At 26.6% G+C, this 14,499-nt stretch overlaps 2 protein-coding genes across 2 annotated transcripts; one reads left to right on the top strand and one right to left on the bottom strand.

The window, feature by feature from the left end:
* Window positions 1-2,717: 2,717 nt before the first annotated feature.
* LOC132917431 (probable DNA-directed RNA polymerases I and III subunit RPAC2) lies at window positions 2,718-4,222 on the top strand. Its single transcript, XM_060978168.1, has 3 exons — window positions 2,718-2,900; window positions 3,738-4,010; window positions 4,083-4,222. The coding sequence occupies exons 1-3, from the start codon at window positions 2,895-2,897 to the stop codon at window positions 4,122-4,124; spliced, it is 321 nt and encodes a 106-aa protein (XP_060834151.1). The 5' UTR covers window positions 2,718-2,894; the 3' UTR covers window positions 4,125-4,222.
* LOC132917424 (probable ATP-dependent RNA helicase DDX46) lies at window positions 4,122-14,416 on the bottom strand. Its single transcript, XM_060978161.1, has 15 exons — window positions 14,030-14,416; window positions 13,860-13,970; window positions 12,794-12,908; window positions 12,400-12,526; window positions 11,788-11,915; window positions 10,266-10,469; window positions 10,023-10,208; window positions 9,687-9,963; window positions 8,513-8,713; window positions 8,220-8,422; window positions 7,767-8,155; window positions 7,490-7,640; window positions 5,249-5,492; window positions 4,513-4,874; window positions 4,122-4,452 (listed from the first exon to the last, which is right to left on the bottom strand). Exons 1-15 carry the CDS (start codon window positions 14,044-14,046, stop codon window positions 4,210-4,212), a joined length of 2,958 nt encoding a protein of 985 aa, XP_060834144.1. The 5' UTR covers window positions 14,047-14,416; the 3' UTR covers window positions 4,122-4,209.
* Between the last annotated feature and the right edge of the window lie 83 nt (window positions 14,417-14,499).

The following is a 14,499-nucleotide window of genomic DNA, read 5'->3' as shown; positions in this document are numbered from 1 at the left end:
AAAAATTGTGAGAAATAACAACCATGTACTATTTGTATTATTCGCGATTTTATTATATTAGAATAGTAGTAAAATAGTACACCTTAGATCCGAAAAATGTATAATGATCTTACAATTATGTAGTTTATTTTTTGTTTGTCATGAATTCTTGTAGCAAATATGAATCTATTTGGTACTTTGGGTGGTAAATAGTAAAATAAAACAAAAAATTTCAGATCTTGCTATAATATCGAAAAAACAAAAAAAGTGAAATAATTACGCTATAACCCGGAGGACGATTGGCAGTATCATTAAGAAGCTCATCTGAATAACACAAATAAGTGTCGCAAGGCTGTGTTTGTTTAATAATATAATTTTTTGAACAGTAGTACAGTATATTATGAATATTTACTTAAATTATATTTAATTTTTATGGTTTTTTTTTCAGATAATATACTGTACTACGGTTTTAGGTGTTCTTTTTATTTTAATAATACGTTGATAAATTACCAATTTTTTCAATTTTTTTTTCTTATCACAAAGCTAGTTCGTCTTTGTGTATGTTTAAATTTATATTTTTTTATAGTTATTGTGCTGTTTAACTTTCTTATAAAAGAGAGTGAGGAATTAAAAAGGTGGCCACCGAACAGAAAGTTAAACTGCAATATACTATAATCTTTTTAGTTCATGTTTATATTTTTAACTGATAAATTATGAATATAAAATTTCAAATTAATTTAAATTCAAAAATAAAAGAACACCAACATAGATTTCTTAAACATTAAAATTTTACTATAAATTTAAATTACATTTAATCAGCACATTAGTTGAAGTTTTATAGGAACCGAACATTTGGGTGGATCATGGACTACCCACCGACGGAGAATTTGTCATTGAGCTGAAGGAAAATGTGTCAGCACTCGGCTTCGTTTCAACCCGGAGGACGTCTAGCAGCAGCAAAAAGAAATTCAACTGATGATAATCAACTGTCGAAAGTATTTGTTTGTATTATATTATAATTTTTAGAATCGTAGTAGGTACAGTATACTATATATAAATATATAATATTTATTAGTGAAGAAGAATTCGTCACAAAGCTGATGGAAAATGTGTCAGCACTCGGCTGTATTTGAACACGGAGGATGTCTAGCAGCAGCAAAAAGAAATTCAACTGATGATAATCAACTGTCGTAAGGATTTGTTTGTATTATATTATAATTTTTAGAATCTTAGTAGGTACAGTATACTATATATAAATATATAATATTTATTAGTGAAGAAGAATTTGTCACAAAGCTGATGGGAAATATGTCGGCACTCGGCTTCGTTTCAACCCGGAGGAAGATTGGCAGCATCAATAAGAAGCTCATCTTAATTTAGTTGTCCCCCCTTTACGCATTAGCGCTCATCTCTTATCCACTCATCCAACACATTCACTATCGCCGGCCGGCAACACACATATATTAAACACATTACCCGTTTTATATTATATAATTTTATTAATACCTACATAGTTTAAGTTATTGTATATTTTTTTTTTTATTATTTGAATGCATTCATATGATCAGTTGTGTATTTAGGAATTTTAGGATAAGGGCAACACATATTTTGCCGCATTCTCCCCATTAAAAAAAAATTAAAAAACTTCTACGCCGCGCAATAGTGGTCAAACTGTTAATACCATAGAATACCATGTTATATAAATACTATAGTATTTTATACGTCTATGGCACACATGTGTTGTGAAAATTATTAATGATTGACGTCACTGCGCCAGTACTCATAAAGTATGAAATAAAAATTTGCCGCCCCTCTAAATCTTTAAAAATTTGCCGTTCTGGACAACAGAACCCAAAACCCCTACCTAAATACGCCCCTGCATATGATGCGTTCTCGCTTACAATGTGGATTAGGCCTACTGGGGACACCACAATAAAAAAACGCGCCTAGTGTAATACCTCATAAAGTTATTAAACAATACGGACAATGTTATTGTACGTCGTTTAATAATAAAGGTGGTGTGGAAAATTACCTAACACTGTTATTCTTATCTTATAGTTACCTTGCATACATTTTGTTTTATTAAATACCAATTAAATAATTATTTATATCAAGAAACGAGAAATATTATAAACTTATAAATAAGTCCAATATAAATTTAACATTAAAGGAATAAGTGGTCATACAATGCTTGTAAATAAGTATAGTCACCCTGTTAGGTTAATGGTTAGGTTTTAATGTATTTACCTATTATAATATATAGGTATTTGAGCAAGTTCTTTTAAAAATTATATATAAGTTCTACATTAACATAATCGATAATTCATATATCGTGTATATTAGAATATAATGAAACGTTACTACTTATTTAAAACATCGAATCTAATATCATAATTAATGGAATTAGAGATTTTACTAACGCCATGTAACTTCTTATACTTCATACTATTTTATAATATTTTTAAAATTTAAATTGTTATTTAAGTATTTTTTTTAGACAAGTTTTTTAAATTACCGCCTATTTCTGGGTACCTAAATGACGTGGGAGATTATAGTTAATATGAAATCTAAATTGTTTTTGAGGTTCTAAATGTCCAAAGGGATCCAGTTGACGTACGTGGATCTACTTGTCGCGGGATCTAGGTGATACGTAACCCTAGGGCACAGATCTGTTTTGTAATATTGGTTTGGTATCATTGGTATTAACTATCAGACCACGGTCTTCTAAGACCGTATATCAGACTATCACATCGGCACAGTCAAACACATTCACACTATTCGTACCAATATTCCCAATTTCAATTTTTATTTTCCATTATTGAAAATCCCGTGCTGTATTGCCATCGAGTTCGATCAGACTGGACTACTTACAATTTTATAATTTTTACTTTTTAGGTGTATGAAATTCATGTGTCATGGCGGTGAGTTGCTGATCGAATCTACCTACATTAATATATTAAATTCAAATTTTATCACAACGTATTTTTTTGTTTTGAAAAATGCTAATTGAACGCATAAGTATTTCAAGATATTGACCAATTAAAATCTAAAATGTATGATAGTAATATGTAAACATCAATTCAGGATATTATATTAATTATATTTAAACTAAACAATAGTCTTTTAGAATCCAATAGTGATCAATATTATAACTTACTTGGTACTTAACTAACACAACTATATCGAGTTCAGTGATAACGTTTTATTTTGATTGACTCAAAATAAATAATTAGCTTAGATGTTTTATTATGTAGAAATAGTCTTTTTACTATTTAATTAATTATACTTAGGGTCACCCACTATGACTGGCTTTAAACTTTGATCAGTTTTGAATATTGGGGTACTAAAAATATTGTAATTGAAAAAGGTACTTATATTTGATAACACTTTGTTGCACATGTTGATGATAACCCATAGCTATTGATCTCTGTCTAATGTAGACTTATCCTTCTTTTAGCTTTTATAACCCATTTAAGACCTTTACTGCCATTTTTCTCTAATCTTGATCTTAGTATACAATTTTGTAGTTTTTTTCCCATTCAGACCTTCAGGCATTGTAAACGTTTAGTCCTTTTATATGTATTTACATAGGACATTAGCTTACATTTACCTTGATTTATTCCAAATTCTTCTAGGGCCAGCCATAGATTTTCTATTATAACATTGTCATACGCCTACTTAAAGTCAATGAAACATAATATGATTTATAAAATTATTTATCAATAGATAATTATCTTATAGTATTTTGATGTTTTCAGGAATTATTAGAAGATGATGTTAATACTGGACCTTCAGAACTAGATAGAACATTTGTTTTTGAAGATGAAGGACATACGCTGGGTTCATTATTAACCTATATTTTAGAAAGTTTTCCTGAAACAGATTTTTGTGCTTATTCCATAAGACATCCGTCAGAAAATAAAATTTATTTGCGATTAAAAGTAAAAAATGGCTACACTGTTGAAGATATTTTCAAACGTGGTTTTCAAGAGCTGAATCAGATGTTAAATCACGTTAAAAAAACATTTAATGTATGCAATATGTTTAGTAATATTGTAGTAGAATAATGTTCTAATGATATATATTTTTTTTTATATATATAGAAAGCAGTTTCAGCTTATGAAGAAACTAAAGCTACTGAATAAGACTCAAGTTTTTTATTGAAACCATATAAATATTTAAAAATTGTACTTTGCTAATAAAAAAAAAAATAAATAAATACAATAGCAATTACAAGACTTTATATCTGGCTTTATTGACCATGTGATGCGCAGAAGTTTGCATTTTTAATAATTCTTCCTTGATAAGACGAGTGATTTCTATTTTTGCTTTAGATACTGCTAATTCGTCAGTACTTTCAATAGCTAAAAACAGTTTACGTTCTCCTTCTGGAGGATTTTTAGGTGGTGGATAATAAGTACCTCTGACTGTTATTCCTGCTTCTGAATACTCTGATATTTGTGCTAAGGCCTCCTAAAATAATATTTAACATGTTAAACAAAAATGAACATTGTATAGAAATTTCTTACTCACCTTAGAAGTAACTCTCCACCTAGCTTGTTGAGGGAAATCATTTATTTCTAATTCTTCTTCATACTTTCTAAATATTTCTTCTACTCCTGCTTCAGGACTATCTCCACATTCACTCTCGCCATCATCATCTTTTGGTTGATAATTCAGTCGAGTATTTAATTTAGCTGCTAATTGTTCAGCGACAGTTTTAGCAGTGATAACGGGTTGAGAACTAGCAAGACCCCCTTTTAATATAGCTTCTGCAGTTTGTTGTGATGCACCTTTAGCATCTGGACCAAGGTTTTTAGCAATATGGATACGCGAAGCTAAACGTTTGGCTAATTCAAGTCGTTCTGATGCTTGAGGAGTTCCATTTACTTCCACTAAAACACAATAGTTTATTTATGAATTGAAAAATATATTAGAAAATACAATAATAGAAATACATGGTGTCTTAAAAAGAACGCTTTTTTAAATTGGTAGCCATTTTTATCTTTATGTTCTCAACATTTTTCTAATTTATTATCATTCCAGTTTGTTGTGTAATCAGTTTTTGTTAAGTGTCAACTGCTATGTAATTTTTTGAAAAATAAAATATTTTTTAACTAATTTAAAAAAAGCGTTCTTTAAGAAATGTATTGTAGAATAATATTTGAATAAAAGTAATTTTCATAAATATTTTGACATTTAGGCTAAAATTGCATAAAATAGTTTAGACTAGAAATAAATATTAAACATGGATAACAAAAATAATTACTCAAGCCAGTTAGATTTGGAAGTCCTATAGCACTAGCTTTTACTTCTTTCACGATTCTTTTAGGAGCAAGCATTGTTTCAATTTGTTGGTCAATATCTCCTTCTATGTCTTCATCATCAGAGTCTTGAAGACCAAGAGCAGCCTTTTGTAATTTTTTCTTTTCGTTAGCCATAACAGCTTCTGTTTCATCAAATTTAAACCCTTTTCCACTAAAACCACCACCTGTATGAACTTGTTTTCCTTCCTAAAAATATTATTATTGTTAAGAGGATGTCATTACCTGTATGATTTCTCTCCATCTTACTAATGTAATAATCAGTGTGCATACAGCAGAATCATTTTTATTTTGTTAGAAACAAGGTTAGAATATTATCTAAGGCAATATTTAGACTTATATTGATATTTGAATTTTTAAATGAGTTATAGCTATGTAAAATATTAAAACTTTAAAATGAACATAATTCACTTAAATATAAAAATATCAACAAAAGCCTTAGATAATATTCTTACCTTAAAGTTTAATAATAGGTAAATTTATTCAAATATTAAAGCTAACAGCATAAAATGGAATCCATTTAACACAAATTTACTATGTTTTGCATTAGTAAGATAGATACAACACATGCAGGTATAATATCCTTTTAATATCATATTCTCCATGTATATGGGACATTGGTTAATTATTTTAATTGAAGGTTGTTGCTACTACTTTTCATGGTAAAGTATAATATGTAATCTAAAAATAGTAAAATACATTTTGGTGTAAAAATGTTACTAGTAACTTTAAAGGTAAAAATTATAGATAAAAAAGATATTTTATACTTAAAACTGAACATTAACTTTTTGAATTGTATGACTTCTGATAAATTAATAACCTATAAGTTCTAGACCGGTGTTTCCTGAATTGTGTTCTATGGGATAATCTTAAGGGTTCTGCCAGATTTATGTGATAATTGAAAAAATTATTTTATATTATTTAAAAAAAATGGGGTTCCACAAAACAAACTATTTCTCAAGGGTTCCGTGGTCGTAAAAATGTTGGTAACCGCTGTTCTAAACTATGGGAGTATTTAAAAATTAAAATGATTGTCTGAAAAAATTGTATATAAAAAAAAATTATATAACTTTGCTTACTATATTCAATCAATATTATTTAGTTATTTAGTTTTAAAATTGTAATTGAAAAAAATGGGTATTATAAAAGAATTTAATACTTCTCAAGTATATAATTAGATAAAGGAGCACACACAGATTTTTTTCTTCAAATTATAATTAAATAACTGGAATCATAACTATTAGAAACAATTTGGTTAAATGTAAAAAATATTAATTAAGTATTAATATTTAGAATAGGACATAATTTGGTTAGGGCTGTCATAATTGCCTATCTTTATGTTTAAAAGTTGTTCACTTTATATAAATTTATTTACAAAACAAAATATGTTATTTTAGATGTTTGATTTACTTATAAATAAATGTGTGATATTTTGAATTATTAAAATTACTTTACAGAAATATTTTCTTAAAGAACAGATTTGTATCTTGATGGGGTGAAGATATAAAATTATAAGATTTTAAATATTTCAAAAAAACTGAACACTAAAAAATTTCTGGTTCCACTAATGTAATCAATGAATGAAAAAAAAAAAAATCGAAAATATACATATATGCTATGCTATTCTGTAGAGCAAGTAACTTTTACATATATAAAAAAGGAAACTATGACAAATCTGGTTGAAAGAGATGACACATATTATTTAAGTTCCTCATAACTTATTGAATAACGCTAGTAAAATGTTAAACCTATACCATTTTTTTTTTGTTTTGATAATTGAATGTTCTTTCAAATTAAAAAAAAATTGTGTTGTGCTTCAATATAAAAATACAATTTTAGAAATGTTTTATATATGTATGTAACTTATTTATGAAAACTTTAATATGAACAACTTATAAACTAATTTATTAAAGCTATAAATTTTCACGATTCAAATCTTTTTGTATACTCTATTCCAAATAAGTCTGGAAAAATGTTTGACCAAAACGCGACCGGTTTCACGCAAGTATGTCACGTGATCTGCCGGTGGTCTAATCGTCGACTAATCATGACAAGTGTTGATAACTGTAGCCAGTGATAGCGGACCTGGCTGCACGATTTTTTCCAGACTTATTTGGAATAGATTATAGTAAGTTTAAATTTAGGGGAATTAATAATATATTATACAACATGTTAGTGCTACTTACTGCAGCCTGTTTTGCTTGGTAACGTAGCCACATGGTACGTAATGATTCTGGTACAGATACATTAGATGTTTCTAAAGCTCTTATTAAATCACCAGCAAATCTTTCTTGATCAGGTGAAACTAATGTGTATGCAAATCCTTTATTACCTGCTCTAATTTTAAATTATAATTCAAATTAATTAGTTTAAAAATTTAAAGTAACATAGTAAAAATTATATTTAATAATTAACATTTTCAATTTATTTGTTTAATCAATATAATTAGTAACTACTAATTACCTTCCAGTTCTCCCACATCTATGAACATAATCTTCATAATGATTAGGACAATCATAATTAACTACTAATATCAAATCTTTAACATCTAATCCTCTGGCAGCAACAGATGTAGCAACTAACAATTTGATTTGACCACTTTTAAAGTCAACTATTGTACTATCTCTGTCATATTGATCTATAGCACCATGTAATGACATACATGGGTAGGAAGCTTTTAATAATTTTTGTAGAAGCGTATCTGCATTCTCATGAGTATCTACAAACACAATACAACTTCCTTTTTCATAATAGACTCCTAAAACTTCAAGCAACTTCATGAATTTCTGTTCTTCTTCAACAATAACTACATGCTGTTCGACTTCTTTGGCAACAACACTTCTACCTCCAATCTATAAATGTATTTAAATAAACATTTTTATATAAATAAAAATTGTCATGGTAAAAAAAACATACTTGGACTTCAACAGGTTTTTGTAATATACGTCTAGCTAAAGCTTCCATCTGACGAGGGAATGTAGCACTAAACATAACCGTTTGACGATCTGGGCGTATATTATCAATTACTCGCATTACTTGAGGCTCAAATCCCATGTCAAACATACGATCAGCCTCATCTAATACTACATATGTTACTCGTCTTAAATTGGTAACTCTGCCTATAATAATAAAAATAAATTAGTAATAAATCTACACTATAGCTATTTATTTAACTATTTGAGTGATTGGAAATATAATTAAAATCTTACCATTATTTGCAGCCAACATATCAATCATCCGGCCAGGAGTACACACAATAATTTCTGCACCACGTTTTAATTCTGCAATTTGTTCAGATATTCCAGTACCACCATAAACTGATACCACTCTTAATCCTAAGCTCTTTGTAAACTTCCGTGCTTCTTTTCCCGTCTGCATGCAAAGTTCTCTTGTAGGAGCCATAACAATAGCTAAATTAAAAAATGATAAATTAAATTTTTAAATTTTTTTCAAAGAAACTATTATTTAAGTTTATTAAATAAAGTAATCAATAATAATTATGTAAAACCATAAGAGGAAGTAGTACCCATATGTGTTGTCTCCGTCTTACACACGTGCAACATAGCAAATTTTTGTTCACCATTTTCAATATTGAGCTGTTAGTTTTGATATTAGAGTGAACTGACCTAATAATATTTAAAGGTAAGATAATTATCCAGGGCCCCACGAAGCCTTTTATTGATATTATTATTTTTAGGTAAGTTATGATCATTTTAAAATGTACACTTTCAAAAAGATCATAACTTGCTTAAAAATAATATCAATAAAAGGCTACATGGGGCCCTGGATAGTTATCTTACCTTTAAATTTTATAATAGGTCAGTTCACTTTAATATCAAAACTAACAGCTCAATATTGAAAATTGTGAACAAAAATTTGCTATGTCGCACGTGTGTAAGACTGAGACAACAAATGCAGGTTCTATGTCCTCTTAAAACTTACAATAATTTTTTTAAATCTTTTTATAGGTATGTTAAATTTATGTCAAATTGCAACCATTTTCTATTTTTAATAACTAACTTATATTTTTAAAATATAAATTTTGAGAAAATATGAATTAACTCAATACACAGTTTTAAAAAATAATAAAACATTTATGTCTTTTCATTCTTGTATTTTATAGCATAAAATAATATAGGCCGAAACATTATTCTGGGTACTGCTTTAAATCATTTATACTGTATACTATAATATATTATAAGGTATTAACTGAAACATCAATTTATTTTATTACGCACAAATTTTCCAAAAAACGTAATCATCAGTTAGGTTTTAATTAGAATTTAAAATGTTATACAAACTGTACATTTTTATCCTTTAGATAAAAAGAAAAAACAATTGAAATAAAAAATATAACTGATTACTCAATATGCAAGTACTAACCAATTGGTCCATCAGTATCTTCTAAAGGAGGTTGATCCATAATGTGCCTAAACATTGGCAATAAAAACGCCAGAGTCTTGCCACTACCAGTTTTTGCAATACCTATGAGATCACGCCCCGCCATTATAGCAGGAATAGCTTGTGTTTGTATCGGAGTAGGTTTTTCATAATTATGTTTTTTTAAATTATCCATAATCTTTTTGCTCACACCACAATGAGCCCATACTTTAATTGGTCGAGGGCACCCTTTTCCTTTTACTCGAACACCTTCTAATTCCTGATGAAAAATATACAAAATATTATAATAAACTATCACATGTATTACATTTAAATTACCTCTTTGTATTTTTCAATTTCTTCAGAAGTCATACGAGCTATTTCTGGAACTTCAACATAAAAATTTTTTCTAAATGGTAAGTAACTCATTTCAGCATGATCAATTTTCGGTAATTCTTTTTTTTGTTTATTGGCTAAACTAGCTGCAGCTACATTCAAATCTTCTTGTTCTTCTTCAGACGAATACTAGAACATTTATAAAACATGTAGTATCTATTAATTTTTAATTAATTTATTTTATACTTCTAAGGCATCTTGATTTTGCTCAATGAGTTCACCTCTGGTGTTATTATCTTTTTTCTTCGCTACTCCAGACACAATCACAACACCTGAACTAGTAGTGTCAACTCCTAAATTTTGTTTAAGGTCGTTCAATGAATTTTTTTCTGATAAATTACTTCGATGTCCATCTACTTTATTAACTTTACGTACTTCTTCTTGAACACCCTAAAATTTAATGATTTTCACAACGATTAATACTATTTTAATTATACATTAAAATTTATCTAATATTTTCAAATTAATTATAATTTACAAACTTTAAATAAATAAAACAAGTGCAGTTAATTTAAACTATTATTTATAGTACTAACTTTTAAAGATATATAATAAAACAGATTTTTTTTTTGGTGATGTATCAATAATTATTAAAATATTTAAAAAATTTAGAAAAGTTACTTTTTTTCTCTGCTTTAAACTAAGTATTAGAAAGGGTAAATCACAAAATCATTGGATTCATAATTATACTATACTACTATGTATTACAACACATTACAATGCTTAGCGCTGAAAATATTACTTGTCTGCGCTATTTTTATAATTTTGGGTTGAAAATTTTGACGCGACCCACCGATCGCTGCGCTGTGTGTATATCAATATAAAACAATAAATACAGTAGATTCTTGTTATGTAGAATCTATCTCAAGGGGAACAGGAAAAAGTTAGAGATATAGTTTTATTAAAATTCTTAAAAAAATTAGTAATTAATTGAAATGCTTAAAATGCATAATTAGAATACTTATATTATATACATATCAATAAATTACAATAATGAATAAATTATTTTTTTTTTTTAAATCTATTATTTAAGTTTGTTTAATATTACTTTTGTATTTTTAAAAATGTAAAAATTAATTGTAAGCCGTAAGGGCATTTAATTTATACTTATTTTCCATTTCACTATATTTTATACAAATATTAACTACAAACGCGTGAAATCACAATCACTATACTGAATATACTACTTAAATTTTGGTTTTTACTAGAATAAAAATATTATTTGTAGATAACGAAAAACGATTAATTTTATTTTGAATTATCGAGAGCAAAATGCTATTAAGTGTAATGGTAGTTTCAAGGGGATTTCAATGTAGTTTGAGATAGCGACGTTCTACATAATAAGAATCTACTGTATTTAGTTGTATACTCGTTTAGTGTAAAGGTTTTTACTTTCAGAATTAAAAGTGTTTTGTTTTAAGTTTAACAGGACAACACGATAAAATACTCAAATAGGGATGTAAGATTATCTCAGGTAAAACTATTAATGATAATTAATTGTTGATTAACAACAAAAATAAATTAATAATTATTGGAATTATTTTTGAAATGTTAACTCTAATAATTAGTTAGTTAATGTTTATTACAAATATCAAATTTAAAAAAAAAATTGTCAGCAGTTAAAATTTAATGATCATAAAACACAAGCTTAAATACTTGACTCGTATTTAATAATATGATATCAATAAAATGAAAAAAAAATTTTAACCTGCATGAATGCATCTAAAGGATCAATTTCTTCTTCTTCAATCATTTTCTCTGCATTATTTTTTGCTTCCTCTTCTTCATCACTATCATCTTCTAAATTCCATTTTTTTGAAGGTATTTGTAGGTTGGCTAAAATTAAGTAATTATTTAAAATATGAAAATCTCATATAACTTGATTATTTTGTATCAAGAATTATTATCATCAAAAACATGTTGGTATAATGCCACATATTTTTATGAAATTTCTGAAAATTTCAATTTTTATAACTAATGATAATGCTTTATAAAATTTATAAATATTTTAAATAAATTAAGAATAAAGTACTTGTATGCCATCATATACCAGAAAAAAATATGAGAAATACCTATTTTTGTTATTTATTAGCTGTCTGATATAAAACTTTTATGATTTTATAATGGCCACAATATTGTTTACTGCTTCCAGCAATATTTTACAACTGTAGTCAGAAGATATAGTAATGCTTGTTGCACAGTGGTGCATAATACTAAATTACTGTTTTATATTGAGGTATGGTAAGACAAAAATACAAAAATTGCTCAATACAAATTTAAAGAATATTGAAATTAAATTTTAAACGTTTAAAAGACTTACACATAATTGTAGTCCGAACATCCTTTTTTACACTATCTAATTCTTTTTTTTTGCGTTCTGCTCTCCAGCGTTCAATACGCTCTCGGCGCTTTTGCATTTCTAATTCAAGTTTTTTTTGTTCAGTTTCCTAGAATAGGACATTTAATAATTATTATCTAAACAGAACTTAATAACTATAGTATAAGAAAAAAAAAAGTATGCTTAAATTTAGTTTAGCCATTATTCAATGAACAAAATGATCAATTTATCTGTATATTCAATTTTGACTGACTGCCATCAAATGATCTGTTAAAAAGACATTTTAGTTAAAGTAAAAAAAAAAACTAAAAATGGCTAAATTAAATTTTTGAACATATTTTTTTTTATTAAATAATTAATTATTAAATATTAAAACCTTATCTGGATTGGTTGGATCAAAAGGTACTTCTTCAGGTTTACGTTCTGGTGATTTTCTTTTGTTACGCGGAGACCGAGAACGACGAGGAGATCTAGACTTTTTTCTGTCTCTTCTATATTAATAGATACATATAGTATTAATTTACAATTTGTATTAAGCACAATAAGACAAAACATTTAATTGTTAATTAAGTTAAGTTTAATCATATACATCATAAGTTAGGTGCTTTAAATCTTATTTCACATTAAATAACTATAAATGAGAATTTATATTAATTATATGCATGTAATCTAGACAAAATAGTTTACAAAGTATTGATTTATCAAGTTATATAGACAAATTATCTACCAATTTTATTTTATTAGTCTTCTAGTTAATCTAATTAAATATGTAATGAATTGCACAAATAATATTGTAGAATCTATAGTCCTCTGACTTCCTACTAATATCCTGAACATTTAAAATCAATACTAAAAATATTACCCAATTCTAAGCATATATTGTGATATTTTATCTAACGTTTTAGTATTAGTATTAAATAGATTAAATGTCATATAATAATTTACAAACCTTTTAATTCTAAAAAGAAAAATATATATAATATAATATTATTATTAACACAGTTATACTCCATATTTTATTTGTATACATTAATTTTCATAGTAATTTATTTAAAGTTTCCCTATTAATTAACTTAAGTATAAGTATTTACCAAAATATAGTTGAAATTTTAATAACAATACAATTATATACAAACCTTTTATTTCTAAAAAAATAAATATATACATGTTAATAATTAAAATTGGCAGAGTTATACATATATTTTATTTAAATTGAACCAAATTGATTAGTTTCAATATTATAATAAAAAATATTTAACATTTTATTCTAATGATTATTTTTAATCAATAGGCATATATAAAAACAGTATAAACATTATATTACAATATTACACACAAGTATTTACAAACCTTTTATTTCTAAAAAAACAAAAGTAGATATTTATAATTAAAAACTATATTCATACTCAAGGGGATTTAAAATTTAATAAACATATTCTTACATTGATTTATGTATTTTATGACGAGGTGATCGAGACCGAGATCTACTACTACGACGATGGCGACGAGGACTCCGTGAACGACTTCTTGAGCGTTTACGATGAACTCTATCGCTGAAATTATAAAATAAATTATTATTTAAATCTTATTCATGTAAATAAAAATAACTTACCTGCCGCTTCGAACCATAATAAATTAATTAAAATGAATTAAATAAATTTTAATTGTATTTTCGTACAAAGTATAGATTTGTTTACATATGCTGTTTGATTTTCATAAATGTATCAGTACTTAATAAGTTATTATAGCAGTTAACAGTAATAAACATTCGATATTTAATGTTTACCCTCGAAAAATTACCCACGCTCGTAAATACTAAATACAAATCGATTATAGATAAGTAAGTATTTATAAATAACAATTCACTATTAGGATACAATTTACTGTTTACTGTTTAGAAATTTTAGAATACCTATTACCTAAAGGATTTACTTAAGAATTAACTGAATTAAGCATTTTGCATTTGAGTATTAAGATATTTAGATATCATTTATCAAACAGTTACAATTTGTGAATCAATGACAATTGAAAACGTTTTCGTATTTTGCGTTCCGGTAATTTTTTTTAAAATGTAAAAATATT

The sequence above is a fragment of the Rhopalosiphum padi genome, chromosome 1 (assembly GCF_020882245.1).
Source record: "Rhopalosiphum padi isolate XX-2018 chromosome 1, ASM2088224v1, whole genome shotgun sequence".
NCBI lineage: Eukaryota > Metazoa > Arthropoda > Insecta > Hemiptera > Aphididae > Rhopalosiphum > Rhopalosiphum padi.
The sequence above is the reverse complement of the archived record's forward strand: the minus strand, read 5'-3'. Positions and strand labels throughout refer to the sequence as shown.